The sequence below is a fragment of the Glycine soja genome, chromosome 17, assembly GCF_004193775.1.
Source record: "Glycine soja cultivar W05 chromosome 17, ASM419377v2, whole genome shotgun sequence".
Taxonomy (NCBI): domain Eukaryota; kingdom Viridiplantae; phylum Streptophyta; class Magnoliopsida; order Fabales; family Fabaceae; genus Glycine; species Glycine soja.
Window position 1 is genome coordinate 4,539,867 of NC_041018.1, and position 26,822 is coordinate 4,566,688.

The 26,822-nt window shown below is 32.6% G+C and overlaps 3 protein-coding genes across 4 annotated transcripts; all 3 read left to right on the plus strand.

Annotated features, from left to right (window-relative positions):
* Positions 1-6,089: 6,089 nt before the first annotated feature.
* Positions 6,090-13,913, plus strand: LOC114393438 (subtilisin-like protease SBT2.5). Its single transcript, XM_028354794.1, has 12 exons — positions 6,090-6,458; positions 6,634-6,687; positions 7,045-7,259; positions 7,930-8,074; positions 8,156-8,550; positions 8,802-8,897; positions 8,982-9,054; positions 9,342-9,627; positions 10,519-10,844; positions 11,616-11,883; positions 12,466-12,747; positions 13,133-13,913. Exons 3-12 carry the CDS (start codon positions 7,084-7,086, stop codon positions 13,537-13,539), a joined length of 2,454 nt encoding a protein of 817 aa, XP_028210595.1. The 5' UTR covers positions 6,090-6,458; positions 6,634-6,687; positions 7,045-7,083; the 3' UTR covers positions 13,540-13,913.
* Positions 13,914-14,980: 1,067 nt separating this feature from the next.
* Positions 14,981-20,930, plus strand: LOC114392525 (oxysterol-binding protein-related protein 4B-like). Of its 2 annotated transcripts, XR_003662330.1 has the most exons (8): positions 14,981-15,172; positions 16,515-16,691; positions 17,514-17,759; positions 17,878-17,974; positions 18,974-19,268; positions 19,417-19,519; positions 19,969-20,154; positions 20,508-20,596. XR_003662330.1 is itself a non-coding variant. In XM_028353694.1 (7 exons), exons 2-7 carry the CDS (start codon positions 16,527-16,529, stop codon positions 20,760-20,762), a joined length of 1,161 nt encoding a protein of 386 aa, XP_028209495.1. In that variant the 5' UTR covers positions 14,985-15,172; positions 16,515-16,526; the 3' UTR covers positions 20,763-20,930. The 2 variants fall into 2 exon arrangements, 1 of the variants encoding a protein (XP_028209495.1); XM_028353694.1 differs by lacking the exon at positions 19,969-20,154 and having other exon boundaries at positions 14,985-15,172; positions 20,508-20,930.
* Positions 20,931-22,660: 1,730 nt separating this feature from the next.
* Positions 22,661-25,836, plus strand: LOC114392725 (oxysterol-binding protein-related protein 4B-like). The gene is made up of 7 exons (XM_028353951.1): positions 22,661-22,854; positions 22,969-23,112; positions 23,894-24,139; positions 24,290-24,386; positions 24,630-24,921; positions 25,184-25,286; positions 25,472-25,836. The coding sequence occupies exons 1-7, from the start codon at positions 22,852-22,854 to the stop codon at positions 25,721-25,723; spliced, it is 1,137 nt and encodes a 378-aa protein (XP_028209752.1). The 5' UTR covers positions 22,661-22,851; the 3' UTR covers positions 25,724-25,836.
* Positions 25,837-26,822: the final 986 nt, after the last annotated feature.

The window sequence follows — 26,822 nt, forward strand, 5'->3', positions numbered from 1 at the left end:
TCCACGGCAACAATCCCATTGTCCATCCCTTGACTGTGTTGAACTAGAAATGGAACACTGACATGAACCCACCTTCAAAAATGGTGTTGGTTCAATGGAGGGTCTAGCACTAGAGAAGGCCATATAGGAAGATTGGACGAAAGTTCAGAAAACATATGCCCTTGAGGACAAGGACATTTTTCACGCGGGGGTGTTGATAGCAATAATCAAAGCATAGGAAGTAACAGACCCAACAGGATAAGGGCAGACTAGCATACCTTAGTGCATTCGTGGACTGAATGGGCCTCTAGCGCTGATTGGCTTTGCTGGCTTTACTTCACCACTACTCTGCCTGTAGTTTGTTAGGAATTGGTTTGTAACCACCTATAGAAAATTCCAGTACAATTAGATATTTTCATTCTCTGTAACTAACTATTGTTAGGCCGTTAGAAAAATCATCATTAAATGTAATAGTGCAGTAATGAATAAAGACAGAGAAAAAATTACTCATCTTAGTATTGTTAGAATTAGCTTAGAGCAATCCACCAAATCCCCTATTTTGAAATTTTCATATTTTCCATTCACTTCTTCCTTTTAATCCACTACCATACAGAATCTTTCTCGCTTTCATTACATCCTTCCACTGTTCCACATCCTGAACTGAAGCATACAATATTTATTTGATAATTAGGCATATGGTGAAGTTCAATAAGCTCCTTAATATAATAGTTAATATAACAGGATCCTTCTAACAGGCCCATCATAAAGGTTGAGTTTCCACTTTCCATAACTTAACATGAAATGTTGGGCCTTATGTGTTTATCTAATTTGACCCTGACCCAAATGAATGATTGGGCCGACACCAAGTTTCATTTCAAGGTCTTCTACAAACACCTCTCCCTATCAGTTCATTTTAAGTGCCTTTTAGCAAATAGTTCAGAAAGCAATGTCTTCAGGGATAAATAAATTCATCCCCGTCACGTGTATATGTAGATGCTAGATGTAGGACTTCCTCAAATTTTGGCAGTGAATTGACAAAAGGGACAAAATTAATGCGCATTTGGGATGCTCGTTTTAGAAAGAAGAAAAAAATATATTTTTTATCATCTAGAAAAAAAACATTAAAAAAATAACCTCATCAAACTTGCACAGCAAAACATAGAGAAAGGAGTATTTGGGTATAGAGAAAAGTTTATTTTTTTCCAGAAAAGAAAAACCCAGCCATTTTGCCTTCTATTTTGATGTTTAGCTACTCAAATATAAAATGAAACATGATAGAAGGCACTCATTATAGTATCTTTCTTTGATCTTTTTCTATTTAATGAATCAGGGTAATTGCGATTTGATAGGTACTCAACGAGCTTGGAAGTGGAGAATAAGCCAAATGATAAACACTAGCAATAAAGACATTACTTTCTCCTCCGTGATTCTTTCAAATTAAAATAATGAAATTCAGAGCCCACCTCTCCCATGATGGATGGATTAATTATCACAACTCTCTAAGCATGGACCAAACAATATAAAAAGGTTAAAATTCTGAATAGGTACTACTCCTAGCTAGGGAGGGATTTCATTAACCTTTTTTATTCATTCAACAATTCAAAGGCTCATCTTCATCCATGACTCGTGAAAGTCCCTAAAAGGGGTAAAATGTGTACAAAAAGTGAGATGATTTGGGGTGATTATGTGTCCTTAACTAGCATCAAAAAGTCTAGGGACTTTTGTCACACTGACAACCACTTTTGCCCCCATTCATAACAAGATGAATGAGTGCCAGTCCTTTTCAACGAATCCATCAACGCTGGGGATTGGGGACTCCTATTACACATGGGGTAGAAACTACCAAGTGTGACAAAAAAAGTCTTGGCAAAACGTTTTGTCAATAACAGTTATTCCCATATTGCACTTATATATACTTTTGTTAATCATAGTATACTTTGAATTCTAATGACTAATAATATTTTTCTTACCAGACAGACAGCTATGAATAAACTGGCAACGTAGAATACTTAAAAGTATAACTTTTTCCTTTTTAATTCTTTACCTTTTTCCCTCTCTTTTTGGTCAGAATAATGTTTGGTGACACTCGTATGTGTTCATCACACTTGCTTTGTTTGTTTGGAGTCAAAACCAATGGGCGTCACTGCATTTAGCATTCCTTTCATTTTGGGGGGAGAAAGTGAAGGAAAAGATGTTTTGGCTGCATTAGAATTTAGAAAGGCAAAAATACCATTAGTTTTACATATTTATTTATTTTTATTAAGGGTGTTTACATTATTTTATTAAAGTCCAAACATTTGGCATGTATGTATGATCATGTGTCACATTAAATACATGCAATATATATATTTCTATTTTTACTTTTTCCGTTTAAAGATAATTGGCTATCGAAAATGTCTAATTTAATTGCTTAAGAAGTGTGCGTAAGTTGCCGTAAAATGTCTAGAAATACTTTACAGTGTGAAATAGTCATTATGATAACGAATTTGTGACTGTGCTTGCTGATCTTTGACTAGGCACTGATCAATTTGTAACATTATTGATTCATCCAAATTTGATGACATTTCTCCCCATAACAGAATTTTGCATGCATGGTGTGTGTGCATGTGTGTGTTTTATTCATCTCTTCCCATAACATTACACGAGTTCACGTATGAATGATCAATTGATGATAAGGGCATCTCTGCTCACATGTGGTGTATAAGCATAAAGACAAGGCTAGTGGGTCTGCCAATTGTCACCATATAAACATGGGCAGTGCAGTGCAGAAAGCAACCGTCACCATATAAACTTCATTTCTCGTTTTATTATTATTCCAAAAGAACAGTACACAACGTACAGAACAGAATCGACTCTTTTATCTCTACATCTGCATCTTAATTTGTTCCCTTATATACAAGTTCCCCCACAACACAACCATAATTCATAAAATAATTAGGAGGTTTTTTTTTTTTTGTGTATTGTACATACCGTGGGACCATACTTGCTGATAACATGCATGCAGTGATAGAAAATGACTTCAATGACCTTATCATAATTCCTAGCTAATATACATTATTTTTTTATATTGGAGTAGTAACTAATTTTGTGATGTATTTTACATAGATTTATTTCACGTTGTGTCGTCATTTTTTTGAAGAATAAAATGTCAATCTTGAAATACTTTAAAGTATATAAATGCTATTTAAAGTTTAAACTACTCATATATGATTATAGGCCATGTCATTAACATTTACAAGCAGTGCTTTTAATAACGTAATATAAGTATTTATTGTATTTTTGTAAGCCTAAAAACACAGAGATCACGAACTAGCATGAACTAATTGACGATTACGGGTCTGTCAAAATAAAAAGTGACGATTAAGACAAGCAAGAAAAGTGCGAGGATGGATTGATTTTTTTAAAAGTAATTAAATCAAAAGTAAAAATAAAAAAATGGTGTGGTCCCAATAAATCAGCTTTTCCGATCTCATATATGTGGAAGAGTTGTCTTATATGTAAAATACTTCAGACAACATTTTATATAACAACATTTTTTTTGTATTTATCTCTCCATAGCATATTTATTATACTGTGTTTTTTATTTCAATTTTATGATTTGTTTTATGAATTATTTTTTATACGTAAATATAGGTGTTAGCAACGCACTTTTCATTAATTAAAATTTATTAAAAATTAAAAAGCATGAGCAGAGTAGAGTTGGTTAAATAAAGAGTAACACTAATTTTGTGACATCTAACAAATTTCGACTAAGAGAGGCTATTGGAAAAAAATGTTTAGATAGTTGTGGCTAGCATTTTTCTACGTATCCAAACCTCTCTCACTTAAATTGCATGATTCAATTACACGTTAACTTATAAAAACGTTAAAAATTTCAACCATATAATCAATATGCTAACTTAACACAACATTGAATTAATTATTACTACTGTTATGTTCTACTGTCAGTGAAAAAACATTTATATTTGGTATATAATTTTGTTATGTGTGAAAATATTTATTAAAAGAAATTAACTTCTTAAATGGTATATAATTATTACTGTTATGTTCTACTGTCAATGAAAAAACATTTATATTTGGTATATAATTTTGTTATGCCTTGTAAAAGTTTATTCAAACTAGTAACCGTCAATTACGAACATTAACATAAAGCTTTCTTTCCATCAACTCTCCTTTTGACTCTGAAGATTAAAAAAATCTTCATGAAACGTTCACATGGACAGAGTTAGATAATTAATATGCATAATTGATAGCACCATAATGATTACAGTCCTCATTGTTTAATTTGCAAAGTCACGAACGTAATCAAAATCATATTATAGTAGTGTCAAAACTTATAAATCCCAATATTTTATATTAAGGTGCTATAGGAGTTCGGGGACTTCTTTTATTATTGTTTCACGTCGATTTAAAGGAGGACTCATGTACGCGGCAATGAAAATAATGACCCAGGGTATCACTAATTAAAGTACATCAAAATAAAATAATGTTTTTTGTTAGACAGAATAAATCTTAATGGGATTCGATGTCAAATTCTTAAAAGTTAAATTGTTAAAATAATTTAATCATAAATAAATATTTTGTATTATATAATTGTGACAATTACATACTATTTTTTACATAATTTGATCATTATGTAAAAGAATTACTACCTTCACTTTCTTTTTATCCGTCACTTGAAAAAAAAAACCATTTCTCTTTATCTTTTATTTTAAAATTTCAAGATGGCATCAATTATTACTATTTTTAATTATACCCTTAAAAAGAGATTTAAAAAATAATAAATGAGATATGTAAAAAAAATAAAATAACAAATAACAAATGATTTTAATGATAAAAAATAATTATTTTTTTTATTAATATATATACTATAACTTTAAATTGTAAAAAAAATAAAAACATATTATTTTTTTTAGTTTGAGTGATATTAAATTAAGATTTTTTTAAGTAAAGGGAAAATGTTAACGGTATATTCTTTTTGGTCTTAGATATAAGGAAAAAAAAAACTTATTGTCATAATTTCAAATATAAAAAAATCAACTAACTTTTATGTAAGAAGATCATTCCTGAAAAGCTTTTTATTTAATTGAAGTTTTGTTTCTAATGATATATTCTTTTTTCTTGATATTAAGTTTCAAGAGTAAAAATTTTAAAACATGGTTTAATTTTAATGAAATTGGCATAATTTATTATTATAACAAAAAAATTTAGTAAATAAAAAAAGTTATCATTTTCTCTTATATTCGAGGTCGGAAGGAAGGAATAACACACTGTTTATTATTAACTATAATTCATTAAAAAATATAAATTTTGGTGTACCCACTTCTTATTTAATTTTTAATAAAATATGTGCTTCAAAAAATGTGTTAATGTTTCTCCTCAAATAAAATTTAAAATTTTATTCTTGTGAATGAAGAATTATGATTAAAAGGTATATAATTAAAGTTAACTAGTTAAGTTTTGTATATACTAATCATTAACTTGGTAAATATTTTGTAACAATAACATAATAAAAAATATTTTTTTAATAATGATTCTTTTAACAAATTATCATTTCTGTTTAGAAAACTAGCCACGTTATTAAACATGTCAGCTATGCAAACGAAATAAAAAAATAAAGGTTGCTACACATTAGAATTATAAATGGAATAAATTAATTTTAAAAATAGAAAAATTACATACTATAATTTTTAGATATTTTTAATATTATTTCTAATTAAAATAACAAATATTTGCATAAAAATATAAAGATAAAATTTTAATTCTAATTTAGAGAATAATACAAAAAAATACTTATAAAACTGCATTTAAAATTTGTCCATTTTGTAGTAAAATCTAAGCTCCAAAGTCCAATTTTAATAAATGGCTTTGTCAGTGGCACAGGGAGAGTAATGGTAGAAATGGAAATTTCAATAATGAGTATATTTTCCTTTTCCCGTCCCTGTGATTTCGGACACGCGTAAACCCCACCAAACGGCAAGGTCATTCTCGTCTTTTCATCTCAACCGCCTCCGACAGCCTGCGCGCGAATGTCCCCTTTCCCACCTTTTATTTATTACTATTAATTTGCGAACAAATCAGAACCGCAACATCAGAAATTTGCTAAAAGTAAGAAAAGAAAAGAGAGAGCATAGCATCCATTTAATTTAATTTACTAAAATCCGAATTCCGAACAACGCAAACAAAATGATTCCAATAATAATGATAAACAATGAATGCTAATTATTAATTATACTAACAACAATATTAATATCAGTTCCCTGCATCAAGATTCAAGATCAGACATGATGCTCTTACTTCACTCCATTGACATTCAATTCAATTAAACAAATAAACCAAACCCTAATACTCTCACTCACTTCTACCTTCTTCTTCTTCTGATTCCATGGCTTTCAGGTTCAACAGTGATCGTTAGATCACTGATTATAGCAATGTGAATGAATAAGTGAGTGCATTGGCGTGTATGTGAATCAAGTTAAGTACGTGTGCAAACAATGCCCATTTCGCTTTTCTCTTTGATACCAACTTCTGCTTTTTCCCCTCCTCAGAATGATTCTTTGCTTCCTCTCCTTCATTACTCCTTATTCTTATTCTTATTGTGTTTATTTTCAGCTTCACGTGCTTTTTTCTTCTTCTTTTTTTCTCTGCTTCCAGTTGGTGTGACTGAGAGCAACTGCTGGCTACTTGGATCAGAGTGAGTGGACATTGGTAAAGTTTGCTGCTTTGAGCTCAAATTTCAAAAGGGTTGTTTCAGTTTTTAGATATGGAACCAGCTTGTATTTTTTATTCAGCTTTTTTTGAGTTACCGTTTCATTGGTAAAGTTTGCTGCTTTGAGCTCAATTTTCAAAAGGGTTGTTTCAGTTTTAAGACATGGAACCAGCTTGTATTTTTTATTCAGCTTTTTTTGAGTTACCGTTTCATTGTAAAGTTTGCTGCTTTGAGCTCAATTTTCAAAAGGGTTGTTTCAGTTTTTAGATATGGAACCAGCTTGTGTTTTTTTTATTCAGTAACTTTTTGAGTTAACGTTTTGTCTAACTGGTTGGCATTGACTGGACCTGACACAGATCTTGTAAGCTGCTGGAGTTGGGATTGGTTAGTGAGAAATGAGATTGTTGGAGTTTGGGTGTGTGTTGATTGTTCTATCTGCACTTCTGGTTTCTGGGGATGCTGAGGTTTACATAGTAACTGTTGAAGGTGACCCTATCATAAGTTATACTGGAGGTATTGATGGGTTTAAAGCTACTGCTGTGGAATCTGATGAGGAGATTGATACCACAAGGTACTTGCATTCATTTCTCTCAACTCTTAGTACTACCACTAAGAGTTGTTCCTTTGGCAAGTTTCTTCCTTCAATAAGATATATTTACTTTTGAGTCTTAGACTGGACTTGTTGCTAGTTTTTGTTATTGTTGTTGTTTTTTTTTTTTTTTTATCTTTATTGGCAAATGTTAGTTTTGTTAGAAATGTTAGTGGGGGAATTCGAACCTGTGACCTCTCCCTTCACCCTTCCCCCTTCCCCCAACCACTGGGCCACTTGTTGCTAGGTGAGGTGAACACGTGAATAGGTTTTTGAAGAGTCTAATTTAATTTCTTCCCGAGTAAATTTAGTTTAAACCCTCTTAAGAAGTAGGCAATGGTTTAATTGTTCAACTATTGCTCATATGAAGTTATTCTTCGAACCTGAATTATATGAAGTTATTCTTGTGTAGGCTAACTTGTGATTGTGAACAATTTGTTTACAGCTGGTGCTTTTTCTTTTCTCTTTGTTTTTAAGGATAATAATGCAATGATCACCAGCCCACTCTGTTTTGAACAGTAATTTTCATTTTACAAAAAAATAATGATAGTTTTTGGCTGTTATTTTTTCTCCTCTAGTATGTGATGAACCAAGAAATGGATATTGGCAAGTGTGGTTACTCACCTTTTGTACTATTTTAAACTTCTTCCAGTGAATTGGTTACTTCTTATGCTCGCCATCTTGAGAAAAAACATGACATGCTGCTGGGGTTGCTGTTTGAGGAAGGGACATACCAGAAACTTTATAGCTATCGACATCTTATAAATGGGTTTGCTGTTCATATTTCACCAGAACAGGTGAAGTCTTCTTCTTACTTCATTCCTTCTATTATTCTTACTTCACTCTAATTTCCTTATGCTATCCCTTTATATTAGTAGGCAGAAACTCTAAGACATGCTCCTGGAGTGAAATCTGTTGAGAGGGACTGGAAAGTGAAGAGACTTACAACACATACCCCACAATTTTTAGGGCTTCCAACTGGGGTTTGGCCAACAGGAGGTGGCTTTGATCGGGCTGGAGAAGACATTGTGATTGGACTTGTGGACACAGGGATCTATCCTCAGCACCCAAGTTTTGCAACTCATAATTCTGAGCCATATGGGCCAGTTCCAAAGTACAGAGGAAAATGTGAAGCTGATCCAGAAACTAAAAGAAGTTACTGTAATGGGAAGATTGTTGGAGCACAACACTTTGCTCATGCTGCAATAGCTGCTGGGTCATTTAACCCTTCAATTGACTTTGCTTCTCCTCTTGATGGAGATGGACATGGAAGGTTTGGCCCTGCCACCTTTTTTATTTATTAACTTCTTCCCTCTGAATTCTTCACATGTTCCCTTCTCTACGAGATTGAAAGAGATCATAACATGCCATTTCTTTCTTACGAGCAAATCATGAGAACTTAAGAGTAACATTGGTTCTTCATCCTGTGTCTTCACTCACAGCATCATGCTTAAAGCAATATATCTTCTAATTTGATTATTTTTTTTAACAATCCTCTGTTTTCCATGCATCGTCATCCGGCAGTCATACAGCCTCTATTGCGGCCGGAAATAATGGAATTCCTGTGAGGATGAATGGCCATGAATTCGGGAGAGCGAGTGGGATGGCTCCTCGTGCTAGGTAAGGAATAATACCCTTGGTTGTTTTAAAATTGGGAATTGTAGTCCTTTCTGTTGCATTAGACATTTGGTGTGTCTTTTTCAGGATTGCTGTCTACAAGGCAATTTATAGACTGTTTGGAGGGTTTGTTGCAGATGTAGTTGCTGCAATTGATCAGGTATACAAGTATATCATATTTATACATTGACTTGAGAATTCATGAAATAGTCCTTACCTCACCCCCCACAACCACTCAAAGTACTTGCTCTCTCACCTAGGCAATTTGTTTACACTAGATTGCTTATGAGTGGATATTATTGCAGCAGCACTTTTTCTTTTGCTGTAAATCTCAGCATTCAACATAAAATTCAACAATTTGTCTCGATAATTTGTCACGTTCTTATATTTTTTACTGCTGGTATTCTATCTCAAAATTTCTAATTTACAAAATTTGAGTGTCTACAGGCTGTATATGATGGAGTTGATATACTCAACCTTTCAGTTGGACCCGACAGTCCTCCAGCAGCCACCAAAACTACATTTTTGAACCCTTTTGATGCCACACTTCTTGGAGCCGTGAAAGCTGGTGTATTTGTTGCACAGGCTGCTGGAAATCATGGTCCTCTTCCTAAGACATTGGTTTCATATAGTCCATGGATAGCATCTGTAGCAGCTGCAATTGATGATCGTAGATATAAAAATCATTTGATCCTTGGAAATGGAAAAACCTTAGCAGGAATTGGGTTATCACGTGAGTTTTCCAACTTTTGACTATATTTTCTTCAGATATAATTGTAATGGATTGCCGTTGAGACTTGGGAGATATAATGTGGAATATTTTGGATGAAATTTTCTTTGTCGTTGATGAGAACATGAAAATAAGTTTCCCCTTCCCAAATAGGTAAAGAAATAAAATGTAAACAAAAACACATTTTCAAGTAGAACACGTCTTTTACCGGTTACTGCTTCACTTTAACTTTGTTTTCTTGGGTAGCACTAAAAATAGAATTAAAAAAAAAAACAAGATAAAATTGTCATACTGGGACTAAGGTATGACATATTCTTCCATATTTTCATTTACTATAGTTGGAAAAATGCATTTACTATCTTTAATAGGGTCAAGTTAGAGTAGTAGTCAAAATAAAAAAGTTTGGCATTACTCCAATGAAGTTTGGTTTATTAAATATGTATCAGATATGTTGATTTTGTTTTTTTATTTTTATTTTATTAGCATCCAATTTAGGTGGTTCAATGCATTTTAGTGAGACAAGTCTCATCCCATAAGTAATTAATACGTGCAACACGTTCTGTTATTTGGCTTGCAAATTATTTTTTATTTGAAGCTGACTATCTGAAATATTAAGCTCTGACTACTTAATGCTATGAAATGTTGGCAAACTGGTATACATATTGACTACCTTCACCAGTTATGTTTGTTTTGTTATATTGGGGTTTGGTAATGAATTATGTTGGTTGCAAATCAAAATTCATGAGTTCTTCCTCAAGCAATAAAGTCTCTTCAGTGTTTTGTAAATTCAAGCTTACATGGTAAAACAAATATATGGATGTTAGTTCCCCTTGTATACTTTATATACTCACTATTCAAACTGTATTGCTAAAATATGCATAATGGCTTGTACAGCTTCCACACATTTAAACGAAACATACACATTGGTTGCCGCAAATGATGTGTTGCTAGATTCTTCACTTATGAAGTATAGCCCCACGGATTGCCAGAGACCAGAACTTTTAAATAAGAATTTAATAAAGGGAAATATTCTTCTCTGTGGATATTCCTTCAACTTTGTTGTTGGCACTGCATCGATCAAGAAAGTCTCAGAAACAGCAAAGGCCCTTGGTGCAGTTGGATTTGTTCTTTGTGTTGAAAACATTTCCCTAGGAACAAAATTTAATCCAGTTCCTGTTGGCCTTCCTGGGATTCTCATCATAGATGTCAGCAATTCAAAGGTAATCAGACTCATCTGTACTGGTGTATCTATGTAGAGGTAGATGGAGTTTGAAGCTAAATCCATTTTCTCTTGGCCCTTAATTTTTTGGCTGAATTGCAGTTTTGGTCCTCCTAGTTTTCCAAATTCATGATTTTGGTCCCCTTGTTTTTTAATTGTAACATTTGGTCCCCTAGTTTTATAAATTTGTGATTTTGGTCCCTTGATAGATTATTAACTAATAATTGCAAATATTAGAGAGATTAAATTAATTATAAATTAAATAAAAATTATTAATCATTAAATTTTTTTTAATAAAAGACTATTAATCCTAATGTGGTGTTACTATCAATGAAGTCGTGTGTGACAGTGGAGGTTGAAGAGGTGTTTGTGGAGAAGAGGAGGAGCATGGGGTTGTGAAAAATTAGGATTAATGAATTTTTTATTCAATTTTTTAATAATTAATGGTTTTGATTAATTTATAATTAACTTAATAACTCAGTTAATCAAATTTATTTGTTAATAATCTATCAAGAGGACCAAAATCACCAATTTATGAGACTAGGGGACCAAAATGTTACAATTAAAATCAAGGGGGACCAAAATCGTGGATTTGAGAAACTAGGGGGACCAAAATTGCAATTTAGCCTATTTTTTTTCCAGAGACAAGTACTTATCTCAGTTATCTCTCCCTGTTCTACATTTCCATCTATAATTCTTTTTTTTTGTTTTATGATCATAAGTATGCACTATGTATCATGTGATTTAATACTTTCAAATTGTTATTTTTCAGGAACTGATAGATTATTATAATATCACTACACCAAGAGACTGGACTGGGCGAGTAAAGAGTTTCGAAGGTAAAGGTAAAATCGGTGATGGTTTGATGCCTATTCTGCATAAATCTGCACCACAGGTAGCATTATTCTCTGCTCGAGGGCCAAATATAAAGGACTTCAGCTTCCAAGAGGCAGATCTTCTCAAACCAGATATATTAGCTCCTGGTTCATTGATTTGGGCTGCTTGGTGTCCAAATGGAACTGATGAGCCAAATTATGTTGGTAAGTAATGGCTTGACTAAATTGTCTTCTTTGTTGTTACTTGAAAACTTCTACCTACAATTATACATTTCAACCTCATGACCTGGGCTTAAGCTCATATGGGTTGGTGAGGTGTGGGGTCTGAGGTTCAATTCCAAAGTTCTCACAAAAATAAAGATCTTTGAACTTGAATTTGTTTGGAGCAAGTGGTTGGTTGGAGATAACCAATTTGTTTTTTTTTTCTTTTCTTTTGTTCTTGTGGATAGTATGAGAAATTCATCAATCACTGACACAAGACAAGATAACCAACTAGACTAGAGACCGTCATGCTAGAACAAAGTGGACATGTAAATTGTATAATAAAACCTGTCAAACTAGGAATATTAGATACAGATGTTTAGGGTTTCTCTTTGTTTTGAGCTTACATATAAATAAATTTAACTCCTAGTAATTGATGTTCTAAATTATGGGAAATGTGTTAAGGATTCTCTCATATTATTAAAAGAATAATTGCTTGATTAAGGACGCGAGGGAGGAAGGTAGAAGAAAACTTACTAATATATTTACATAATTGATTCATTTTAAGCTATTTTGCTTGTGCAGGTGAAGCGTTTGCCATGATATCTGGAACCAGCATGGCTGCACCACATATAGCTGGAATTGCTGCTCTTATAAAGCAGAAGCATCCTCATTGGAGCCCTGCAGCCATTAAATCAGCTTTGATGACTACATCAACGACTCTGGACAGAGCAGGGGATCCTCTTCTAGCCCAGCAAACTTCTGAATCAGAAGCTATGAGGCTGGTCAAAGCTACTCCTTTTGATTATGGGAGTGGTCATGTTGATCCAACTGCTGCATTGGACCCTGGGCTCATCTTTGATGCAGGTTTGGTTTCTTCTTCTACAACAATGAGTCATGAACAACCATATAAGGAAACTTAACACTACACCTTATTCCAAAACCTTAAGACTCAGGTTATGGGTCTTCTCCTCCCTTATATGGTGCTCAACTTTTTCACTTCTACTCGATGTGAGACTTCACCTCACACTTGTTGGTTACCAGAAGTTCAATAGAAAGAATCTTTGTAACATGAGTAGAAATGTAATTATAGCTGTTAAATATGTCTAACCAAAGCTGGAGACCTTCTATCTTCCTCTTTCTGCATTTGTTTGCTATTTACTCAAACAGTATATGACAATCCATCATGGATCACAGTGTAAAAAACCTTTATTCAGCATATTTTAATAAATTTGCATCATCAATTTTGCAGGGTACGAGGATTATATAGGCTTCTTGTGCACAACACCTAGCATTGATGTTCATGAGATAAGGAACTACACTCACACCCCATGTAACACCTCCATGGGCAAACCATCAAATTTAAACACCCCATCAATCACAATTTCCCATCTTGTGAGAACTCAAGTTGTCACGCGCACGGTCACAAATGTTGCCGAGGAAGAAACCTATGTGATCACAGCCAGAATGGAACCGGCTGTTGCCATTGAAGTCAACCCTCCAGCAATGACTATCAAAGCAGGCGCATCGCACCAGTTTTTGGTGTCACTTACAGTGCGCTCGGTGACAGGAAGGTATAGTTTTGGAGAGGTTTTGATGAAAGGGAGCAGAGGGCACAAGGTGAGGATTCCTGTTCTGGCCAACGGATACCGACGATAGATAGCATAGTGAAGTTTGGTCAGCAAAGGAAAGGAAAGCAAGTGCTGCTTGTAATATTCTTTGTAACCTGTGGGGAATAAGGTATGGCGCTACATTTATTCGTCTAAATATATAAATATGTAATGTTAAATTATGAATAGGTGTAAAGGTAAGCAGGTGTAAGGGGTCACTCCTAGTTTCTTCCACATATAGTTTTGCTTATATTGTCTAGTAATTTTGTTGGAATGCTTCATCACAAGTTTTAACCTGTATCTGCCCCATTCCCCAAAAGTTCGTTGCTTACAGCATGTGTAATACATGAAATAATTTGTATAACATAAGGTATCAATGGCACAGCGTAAATCCTACCAAAGCTATTGGCTAGTTAAATTCAATTGCTCTTATTTCAGCGGTCATAATTTGAAAGCAAATTAGGGCTTTCTTTGAATACAAGGAACTGAGTTTTCGGCCAAAGTATAAATGTCAACCTTTGTTAAACGATATGTTCCACAAAGAATATGATATACATGAAGGGTCGATTTGATATGTACCACAACCGTTATTTCCTTTCATTCTCCTGTCATCCAAACCTCTTCCTAGGTCGGTTCGATGTATATATTATTTCAAGATGCGATAATATCACAAGCAAGCCAACGTTTACTAGCGGTACACGGCATTTGCTGCTTGTAGTATGTATGTTACGTACGGGCTTCTTTTGTTGTTAATTAGCTTGCTTAAAATAACAATTTGAGGTGGTTAAAACCTAGAATCTCTAGACAATTAATGTGCTTAATAATTAACTTAAGAGTGGGTCGGTCATCCAATGTTGTAACTAATCCCAAGAAAATATAAATGTTTAAGGAGTATTTGGAAAACTAATTAAAGTAAGCTTAAAAATGAAATTTTATTTTAATATTTTTTTTAAATTTCTCGGATTAGAGAGCATTTAGCTACATTTCTCTTAATTAAATTTTTTACACACCTTTATTAGTTGAGTTTTTTTTTTTTATTATGATACTAGTATGAAATAGTTATAGTTGAAGATAATGATTAATTTTTATTGAAAATCATCAACATACATAAAATATGTATTTCTCTTTTGACATAATTTATTTTGTATCCAAGATCAAATAAAATTCCAAATCACTTAATTAAAAAGCACAAATCAATTTATGTTTGATATTAGTTGAACTGGTTTAGTAAATTGATACTATATATTCACTTAAAAATAGAATTATTCGTTATACGAATTCTAGTTGAACTAATAAATTATACGTGATTAATACATGATTTGCTTGCATTTATTGTGATAGAATATTTATTCAATCTCTCTTCCAACTCCCAAGTTCCAAATCTGTGCAAACAGCCAAATGCTACAGACTACTAGAACTGAAATATTTTTTTCGAAAATGGGTAAACAATTAATGGAAAAACGCAACCCATGTATATATATATATATAGACGCTCAATTGTGCCATGTCCATCACATTTCTGTAGCTCTATGGCCGAAATGATACAGTTTGTTTCCTTATTCTAAACCCCAAAGTAGCAATAGTTAGATTAGAGTACATAGTTTTTGTCACACCTCACTTCTCTCCGATTTGCGCTTGTTCTTCTTCTTGGTCAACTCGATCGTAAGTCGTAGAACTAGAAGGTACGTCCTTAATTTGTTTCTCAACAATTTCCATGTGTGTGCACCCGATCCATATCATAGATGAAATAATTACATGTACTGTTTTCGATTCAAATAGGTTTTGATTCTTTATAAGTTTTCCGGCGTCTTAAGAGGGCGGTTTTAGTGTTGGTGACCGCCAAATGAGTGGTATTCCTACGAATGAACACTATATTATTGTTTCTATATAGACATGCTAATCATGCTATGCTCGCTAATCACTCACGCAATAAAATATTATAATATTATATGCCTTGGTTGTCATGTCACCTTAAAGCACGTGAAAACGAAACGAGAAAAAAAAAAAAAAGGTTGATAAAATGTCCCACATACCTTAGAATATTGTTGATGCCAACTCTAGTTCAGTGCTGTACCTGTTTTTTTAATTGCTTTCACTATTTTCTTCTCCTTTTTAACTAATAGGACTTTTCTTTTCAGTTTTAAATATATTTTTAGTGTTTATAATTATATTTTTTTAATTTTTATAAATTATATTTATTTTGTTTTTAGTCCTTAAAATATTTTAAATAATATATTTTTACTGTTTAGAATGTTATTTAAAATATTTTAAAGACTAAAAATAAAATAAATATAATTTATAAAGACTAAAAAAATTAGAAATATATTTAAACCTTCTTTCTCCTGTATTTTTTTATCTTCACATTTTTGCCCTCCTCGTTTTACTTGTGATTCGAATATAGACAAAATTACGCTGATGCGAGTGAGTTTCCCAGAAAAAAAAACAACGTTACCTTTTTTGAAAATGTTGTGTGCCTTCATACAAAAGTTCCTTATCAGATTGTTCATTTCTTTCATCTATGTTGTTAAATACCTAAGCATAAAACTTAATTAAGTTCTATATACAATAAGTTCAAATCCAAAGCACATTAATTCTATTAAAAAAACCCGACGTACCATGTTTTTCCCCTTCATTTTTTAATACTGCTTCGTGCCCAATTTCGTGAATTTGGGTGGTTTAAACTGCTTTGTGGGTGGTTTTTGTAACACATACTACTACACAATATAGATGATTAAATTGTGCAATTCAATTTTCATGAATACAAAGGAGCAGAGTATAAAAAAAATCATTTTTACATATTAATTTTTAAAAGTAATTTAATGTCTTGTTTATTTTTTATAAATAAATAATAAATGTTACATTATGTTTTTCACATTTTAAATTAATTATACATATATTTTTAATAATTTAAATATTTTAATTTTAATTTTATTTGTGCACACAATGCCCGATAGACCTCCTGATTAATATAAATGTGACGGTAAAAAAATACTAATAGAATATGCTTCATTGTGGTTGGGTTAGGGTGAGGGCAATATGGAGGTAACAAAAGGGAAGGAAACTAAAATTGTTTTGACGAAACCCTTCCAATTGGAAGCTGAATCAGATTTAGAACCGTCTTATAGAGCCCCCCATCTCCTACATCGCTTGTTAAGTTTACTCAAGAACGTGCGGCCAGGATCAGATCTCACAAACTTCCAAGTAAGTTCTCTCTCTTCAGTCATTTTAACCTTTTTTCCTCCAACTTGGACCTAGCAAATTACTACACAGTACACACTACTAGAAGCAAATTCCTTGGCATACTAAAAAGCTCATCTTAAACATGTATGTTATTGGTTTTAAGTTTTAGCTACTCCAACAGATTGTATTGTATAATTGTCCCCGAGTTAAGTTTAGTGCTGTTAAAAAAAATGAACTGAACTGATGTCGAATTGAAGTAAATTGTGCTAATAAAACTGAACTGTTTTGAATAAAAAACCAACTGGAACTACTTGATCCGAACTGAACTACAACCTATGAGATTAAAAAATGTGAAAAATTTACTTCAAAATTAGATGTTTATTCAGAACAATTCAAACAATTCGGATCAGTTTTAAACACTTTGGTTCCATTCAGTTCATCCAAACTGTTACGCATTTCAGTTTAGTTCACCCACAGTTCTGTTTGCACCTTTTACAGTTCAATTCTTTAGTAGTTCAGTTCAATTCATCTATTTTGCCCACCCCTACTTGAGTTTCTTCATATAAATTTCTTCATCAACAATAAGAGAAAATTATAGGTACACCAGGTACTGTTATCTATAATTTTTTGCAATATCAAACATTGTGACAAAATTATGACCCTGACTACAATTTATATATATATATATATATATACACACACACACACAGTAATGTAAGTCTAGAGAGTAAGTTTTATGTATATGGTCACTTAAGCTAATGGTAACAGTTTAATAGTCATTGGGTATCAATGATAACATATTTAGACAGATGATAAATTAAAGTATTTTTGTATTGTGTACAGCTGCCGCCTGTGTTTAATTTCCCAAAATCTCAACTTCAATGCTATGGTGAATCAGTGTACTGCACATCTTCCAACTTGCTAAGCCAATGCAACAGTGGGCAGAGTCCACTGGACAGGTTCACATCAGTAGTAGCATGGAGCATATCTACCACACGCCCCACATCTTTTGGTGTTGCTCCTTATAATTCCACTCTTGGAGAGACCCACCATGTTTCCAAGGGCAATCTCAACGTCCTAGTTGAGCAGGTACTTAATTGTTGCTTCTAAATTCATTCTCAATAACACTTTGGCCACATACCTTAGGACACACTCTTTATTGAACATTTTAGATTTAATAATGTTGTCACCTTTCTTGTGTCTGCAGGTTTCACTCAATCCTCCAGTATCTGCCCTCCATGCAACAGATGAGAAGGAAAACATTGAGATGATATGGTGCCAGCAGCCTGTTCCAAAGTTTCGGGGTATCTTTCACTTTCTTTCTAGGATCATTAGTAACTCAAATCCACTAATTAACTCATAGTTCAGATAGAAAAAAAATGTACCATTACTATATAATTCTCCAACTCCTAATTAATTAGCCAACTAATTAAAACCTGTTTCTGCAATGAACTTCCATATGTCCAAGGTAAAAAAGTTGTGGAAGTTTTCAGTTTGCATCAGCAAATTTATGTGGTTCATTGATAGACCAGTCCCGAGATGTCAACAAAGAATTAAGGGACATATTTTTCACATTATGAATTTGCTTGCCTACAAATCAGATGTCAAAGTGAAACCTGGTAGCTGTTACTTATAACCCATATAGCTTTGTGTAAAAGTAGTTTTTTTGTTTTTAATACTTTATAAGTTTAGGTAAGTTGGATCTTTTTTCGCGGGTGCTGGGTAGCGGGTTTGGTCCCTTTCATTGGAGCCTCCCCTCTCTTAGCCCCCTCGCCTCACCTTTTATTAAAAGAAAAAGGTGAGTTGGATCGTAGGGGCTCATTAGGTAGGGCTGGCCTCACAGGATACTTAATTACCAATTACTTATTAACGAGTTCCTCAAATTGACAGCAAGATTTTAACTCATATCCATGTGAAATATGAATGTTATTTTTACCAACTGAATCAATCTTCGTTAGCTTAGTATAAAAGTAGTTTCACCATCCATTCTATCAAGTGCCGCATTTCATAAAAGTATTACAGTCTGCTCCTAGATGGTTCATGGTTAAATTGGGTGTGGAAACTTAATATGTTGTTCCTTTGACCTTATCCCAAGATTTATTCCAGGCAAAACATTGCTTATAAATAATTAAACTGACTTTATCACAATTTAGCATGATTTTCTTGGAGTCTCATATTCTTCTCCAATAATATTTAACAAATATTTGAATTAACCTGTCTCAAGTCAATTTTCAAGTTCTAAATGTTTACTCGGCTAGCTAAGCTCTGCAAATTCATACGTGTATTTCAAACTAAAAATGCAGGTACATCTATTGAAGCTCAAGTGCATGGTAAACGGCTGCTGAAGCTCCAAAATCATGGAGAAACATATGAAATGAATTCTCCTCACCTTTCAATTAGAATTCTTCCGGTTCCTGGGATTGATTGGGTTGGCAATGTTAATATAAGGTGCCCAGAGACAGGTCTGGTAGCTGAAATATCATACAGATCAAGCCATTCTTTTTTAGGATTTGGGGGAAGTCGTAAATTGATCAAAGGGAAAATCCTTGACTCTTCATTACTCAAAGTTCTCTTCGAAGTTGATGGTCATTGGGATAAGTACGTCTAATCCCTCCAACTTTATTTATTTTTCTTTGCCCATGAAGAGTAAATTTATAATAAATAAAATATTAATATAAAATCTTCAAGAATGCTATGCTACATTGTGATTATAGTGACACATTGCTTATCAAATGAAATTATGCAGGATAGTTAGAGTGAAGGATACAAATAGTGGAGAAGTGAGAGTGATATATGATGCCAAAGAAGCCATTTCAGGTCTCAAAACTCCTATTATCAAGGATGTGGAGGTAATTAACTTCTGTTCTGTCTCCATTTGCTTGTGATATTTAGTTACATTTACATATCTCCTTTCATTTATCAACCAATCTTCCTGGCATGGCCTGCATAAGGCTTTTCTGATTGGAAAGAATGTGCTTAGATAATTCATTCCGTGTAATCAAGAAAAACAATGTCCCTTTTAATAAAATAGAAATACAAATAAAATAAATTACGAAATCATTAAAATTTAAAAAGCTGATTTTATAATATAATTAAACAATATTATTAGAGCAACAAAAATCTGTTCGCAAGGTGTCATGCAAGTCATCACTTAACTAATCACAGAGACTTAAAACAAAAGGCTTTGATATATAAATACGATGAAAAAATATATTAGAGACCTAAAATAAAAATTGATTATTTATCAAGGACCTCAAATATATTTAAGCTTAATTTAATTTATCATGTTCAACTGTAGAGGATCCACTCCCCTCCCCTCCAAAGGTGGATCAGCACAAGTAACTCTGAGTAATTTCTTTATTCTTGATGCGGATTGGAAGTATTAATGTGGATCACAAAAGCTGATACAAACATGCTATACGTGTCGGAACACTATGAAAGACGTGGTTTATTTTGCAACACCTCTTATATTATGCTTTGAGTGGTATACTCATGTCATTGTGTTTTTCAACTGAATTCATTGCACATAATTTTCTTAACATATAGCATCACTCACTTTATAAAATAACTCGTAACAACTTTTTAACATCGTGTGGTTGGAGATATTATTACTCTAGACTTTAGAGGAGTCGGGTTCCTTATCAAACATGTTCTATGGATAAAACTTCATCCTAGCCAGGCAGGCAGATGCAGATGTACATTGATTGTCTCTATCATTGTTTAAAGATTTTGATATGCTTGTTTTGAGTCTCAAAATGTTAACATGAAAAAATGGGCTATAGTTTTGTAAACATTTTAATTTGCTTTAACATTTTATTTTTTGGTAATTGTTATCAGAGTGTGTGGCCAACCGAATCAGCCCTTGTTTGGAGTGAGTTGAGCCAAGCCATTATGAACAAAGATTGGGAAAGAGCAAGAGAAGCAAAGCAAGACGTGGAAGAAAGACAGAGGAATATGTTGAGAGACAGAGCCATGAAAGGAGAAACTTGGTTTCCTAAGAATTTTAGGGTGTCTTACAGTAAAGACACATGGGAATGGGACTGTTCACCAACTCATAAATGGGTCCCTGAGGCCCCCATCATAGCTCAATAATTTATTGTTATGTACTATGTACTGTGATGTCTTTAAATACCAGCCAAAACACAGTTATAGGCTGTTCAAAAATTTATTTCTGGTTGGACACCAAAAGGGTTGGAAGATTTATTGTTGTACTCATGAAATTCATTTAAACCTAAGTTATTTATTATTTTTAATTTTTAATAAATATTGAGATAGTTTGATGAATAAATTTATACAATATAATTAGTACTACCAAGTATGGAAAATATGATTGCTTTGTCGATTCCTATTCTTGGATTGCCATAATCTTAGTTTAGGACATGTTGATGCTAAACGTGCTTGCTTTGTCGCCATGGAAAATGTGAACATGAATGGGAACGTTCTAATTTTATTGAATAAGTTAATCATAGAATAGCTTCTAAAGCCCTGCTACAAGGTCAGCTGGTAGCAGTGTTTAGATTTTCGATGGAAAAAACTCGGAATTATAATTAGACAGACTTTTGAAAATTTTACATAAAATACCTAGTAAGATAAACCTTGTGGTGAAGTGTTAGTTTAGATCTCATTAACTTTTAACTAAAATCTAAACAGTCCATTATTAGATTTGATCCCCACGACTTGAGAAACAAACTTAAATTATATTTGAGCAAATAATTTGATTAAGCATTATTTAGTAAATTTAATAACAGGAAAGTTATATATTACGAAAAATTGTTAAATAATCAAAATAGATATTTCAATAAATCCAAAAAAATAGCGCGAGACTGTTTTCTCTTAACCAGACATCTCAGATTCCATCTATTTTAGTATTAAATTAATTTTGAAGTATATAAAATATTTTTAGTTACTGGTTACAACCATACTCACGAGTCACTGGATTATTGTTTTCTTACTGTCCTAAATATAATGATGGTTGGTGTACTTGTTCCATCTATGAGTATGTTTGTTTTAAGGTTCAAAATCCTTTAAACGGACGTTCAACTAAAAATTGAAATTTGTAATTTCTTACAAAACTGAACTTTGGAACGTGTGCCAACGTGATGAAATGTTGGAACAAACACACGTAGTTTTTCATGTCTTATTGAAAGTTGTTTCTTATTAGTTACTACTGCTTGGAAAACGTCTTTCCAAGATCGGGTAGAAAATGCTGCTTATTTGACGACAAGTTAAACGCTTACAAATTATTATATATTTTTTAAATATTATGTACTGTTTGATTTGTTTTTTGCTGAGGGATTTGTTTATGCAGCTGGTACTCTCAATATATTGTTCAAATCGATAAACAGAAAGAAAAAAAAAAACCTAACTCTAATAGCATATTAAAGTACAACAAGGACATCCGAAAGATCCCCTTAAAATTAGATAAAGAGATGACCTACCCAATTATATAAACACTTATCATGTTAATGTTGATTAACTATTCGATGTAAGACTCACAAAAGCTATTGCTAATTATGGTCATCCATTTCTCATTAGCAACTTATACTTTCTTGACCAGTCACACTAATTTGAGAGGAGATATTAATTAATAAGGAAATACGTAATATATATGTTGTGGTTTTTTACGTTAACAAGGAAATAACTGTATGTATTTAGAATTCCTAATTTAACTTCTACAAATCAAGAAATATTATAATATTTTTTCTTACGGGAGGAAAATAGAATGAAATTAAAGAACCATAAAGCCAAATTTCTTGACAAAAACAATACCTTTCTAATGGAAACAAAAAAGAACTTTTCAAATGTACTACCTGATCTGCTATAGTTATTTTTTAAAAAAGAAAAATAGAAATTAGCTTTCAAATTATTGTCGGCTAAAATTGATAGTAACTGTTAATGCATTGAAGTGTAGTTATTTAATATATATATTAGGTATGAGTCATAATCTGTTTCCATAAAATGGAAAAGAGTATATATCTATGAGACGGTAAAGTCAAATATTATTTATAGACACCCCTGTGGACGGTGATGAGGTTCATGGCAAAGGCTTATCCATTGATACGCCGACTCTGATTCTGATAAAAACAGCACTTATTCAAATATTCAGCTAAGCAATTTTCAGTTCATTCAGTTGTGATTTCATCAAGACAAGTTGCAAATACATAGTTAGATACATACATGCATGGTAAGTACACATTCCGCTTCTGAGTAAGAAATATATATATATACAGAGAGAGAGAGAGAGCGAAGTGTTGTTGTCTTCTCTTGATCGATCATCTCTGGGCGTTGTGGTGTATAGGAGACAAAAATAGTGCTCGCAAGGCCATTCTCGCTAGAGAGCGAATCAGACCCAGATGCAAATTATAAAGCTCCAAATATTTTGCGGCGCATATTAAGTCTCTTCAGTAATGTGCGCCCAGGATCTGATGTCTCTTGCTTCAAGGCAAGTAATGTTTAATGTTTAATGTTTAGTTTCAATCATTTTATCAACATCCTTTCTTTCCTGATGTTATTATTGATTAAAATTTATTAAAAAATATAAAATCATTAAAATCGTATTTGGTTACTAAGAAATAGAGTCGAAATTAGAAGAAAGAGAGGATGGAAAAGTGAGGAAAAGACTTTCTTTTTTGTAACATCTGTAAAAATAGGCAAGAAATTAATGTTTAAAAATATTTATGGGGCTCAAGGTTTTCAGGTTCACTCAAGATAGCATGGAAATCTTGAGTCAACCCCTTTTACAAAACTGGCCCGCGTCCTTCTGCTACTCATTTGTAGCTCGAATTCTCGTATGGTTCGTTGTGTACAAGGCGTGAGTTAACCGATTATGTGGAGGAGCATAATCAATTATAAGTTAAACATAATAAATTATGTACATTAAGCGATTATGTGTAAGCTAAGTGTAACAATAATTTATTATGCAGAGATACGCAAAGCAACAAAAATAAATATTAATGTTAAAAGGATAAAATTATATTTTTGTTAATATTATAATTTCCTTCTTTTCTTTCAAACCATATAATCTCTTAATTTTATTTTCAGGATATATATATATTTCTTTTGATCAGATTTTTTACCTACCTATTTTCAGTCAGATTTTTCTCATCTTTATCGAACACAACACAAAGTAAATAAGATATGAAACTCATTTTTTTTATAATTTTGAATAAATTTTAACCCTTAAGAGAGCATAAAAATTAAGTAAAAATAATTGGTGGGTGCAGCTGCCACCTGTGTTCAACATGCCGAAGTCAGAGCTTCAGTGCTATGGGGAGTGTGTATATTCCACAGCGTTAGACATGCTAAGCAACATCAACAGAGGCAACACACCATTGGATAGACTCATATCTGTTGTTGCATGGAGCATTTCTACCGTACGCCCCCTGTGGTTTGGTGTTGCTCCCTACAATCCCACTCTTGGTGAGACTCATCATGTTTCCAAAGGAAACCTCAATGTCTTACTCGAACAGGTACGCACAGTACTATATATATGTTTTTTCATTTTAATTACTTTGACCTCAAAATTACGCTTAAGTACTAATTACTTTATCATGCCATGACCTGGTGGCAATTAATTAATCTCCATACATGCATGCATGCCATGTTAATTTTGTTCTCAGGTTTCACATCACCCTCCGGTATCTGCTCTCCATGCCACCGATGACAAGGAAAACATAGAAATGATATGGTGCCACTCTACTGTTCCAAAATTCACAGGTAATAAAATTCTTCAACATATATATCTTCTTTGATAAAATAAATATATCAATTTTTTATTTTCTATTATATATATATATGCTCTTCGAAATCCTTTCCCATTTTTGTTGCTTCAATTGATTTAGAGCATGAATGTTCTAAATTTCTAATGTTCTGGGACACAAAAACTTAATTTGAATTAAAATTATTAACAAAAATACTTATACATAAAAATAAAAATAAAATAAAAAAACAAATAAGCAGGTACTTCAGTTGAAGCTCACGTGCATGGCAAACGGCAGCTGAAGCTCCACAATCATGGAGAGACCTATGAAATGAATGCTCCTAATCTCCTTATCAGAATTTTTCCAATCCCTGGGAATGATAATGTTGGCGATGTCAGTATCCGGTGCCTAGAAACTAACCTTGTGGCAGAATTAAGCTACATAAGCCAATCTTTCTTTCGGTTTGGGACAAATCGGAGACAGATTAAAGGAAAGATCATTGATTCATTGTCTGCCAAGCTTCTGTATAAAATTGAAGGTCATTGGGATAGGTACCTACCTCACTTTAATTTGATGTTTATTAGTTACATATATATATGACATTAGAAAGCTTAGCTTTTTTTTTTTTTTTTTTTTTTACAATTAATTGTGTCTCTATAATTTTTGTTTTGTTTAAAAAAAGAGAGTCCAACTCTAGGACAAAGAGTTTATAACAATTCATCAACATTGTTCAACTAATTGAGTGAAATTTTGTGTGTGTGTGTGTATTATTTAGATTATATGTTCCTAATCCAATAAACTGCACTGTTGCAGTACTGTAACAGTGAAGAATACAGACAATGCAGAAGTAAGAGTGATATACGATGCAAATGAAGTTATTTCAGGACTCCAAGCTCCTATTGTCATGGATCCGGAGGTAATAAATTAATATATACTTCACTTGCTTGTGTTAGTATCAACAATTAAAAATGAAATTAATTAAAATGTTGTGTTTAATTTATGCATATGTAAGGAAACATCCTTTTGTCAATTTTTATTTTTAAAAATGTGAATGTGCATATCTTTCTTAGATTACAATAAGATTGTGTTGTTCTTTATCAGAGTGTGTGGCCAACAGAAACCACTCTTGTTTGGAGTGAGTTGAGCCAAGCCATCGTGAACAAAGACTGGGAAAAAGCAACAGAAGCAAAGAAAACAGTGGAGGAAAGACAAAGGGAGCTCCAAAGAGAAAGAGAGTCAAAAGGGAAAACTTGGATTCCTAAACACTTTAGAGTGTCTTATAGCAAAGAAGAGGGTTGGGACTGTTCACCAATTCAAAAGTCAGTCCCAAACGCCCCTATCGTCACCTTGTAATGTGCTAATTATATATGTATGGTTTATGTGTGCTAATTATATATGTATGGTTTATGTGTTTGAGTAAGTGTTAATAAAATTGATTATGAAATGATGTGATTTATATGTTTGAATATTTTTATTATGAAATTATAGCAGTAATAAAAATTATTATTAAAAAAATAATCTTAATGATGTATTTTATTATTTAATTATTATTATTTTGTGAAATTTACCTTTTTAATTTTTTTTAATTTACTTAAATTTTTAATTTTTACATATTTTATCACTTGGACTTTTTTTTTGGCTCATGACAGTGGAGGTGATTATGCAAGCGGGTGAAATTTAATTTCTAGTACCAAACATGTTTAGGGAGTTATCAGTACAGTAGATAAGCATACCAGCATCTTTTACATTTGGAGGGACAAAAGACTGCATAAAATTTACAAAATGAAATGTGGCGCGTTTATGTCAATCCAAAAAACGCAGTATTTGTGCAGTGTTGACGCACAGAAATAGATCGGTAAAATATATATGTACATGCATTAAGCTAGATCAACTAGAAGTGAGGGCTGTTAGTCTGCATGAGGGAAAACCAGATTAATGACTTCATTTCATGTCATGTGACATCAATTATTAGGTGCATGCTTATTGTCGCCAACCAGCTTGCTTTTGAATCTAGGGATGGTTGCTATTGGTATATAAACCTTAAACTTATTTGTTTGCTCAGAATTTATGGTACAATAATCAACTTATAAGATTGACTAATATAAGTTCAATAGTATACTATATATATATCAACCTATATAAATTAGGTGAAGGATTTCTAAAATATTTGAGCATGAAAAAAATTGAAGCTTGTAGTTAGATTTCATTGCTGAACAGCAGAATATATCACGATATACTTTTTTTTTTTGTTGTTGTTAAATGATCTGTACTCAATTTGAACGCTTTAAGCCTATAACTTAAGTAGCTATGAGTAAATTAAAAAAACTAAATATATATTATGATTAAAAAAAAAGTTTCCGTAAGGTTCATACCGATCCTTTACACATACAATATTTTACTAGCTAGTGCATAACTAATATGCACTGTATAGTTCGGAGCAATAAATTTTAAC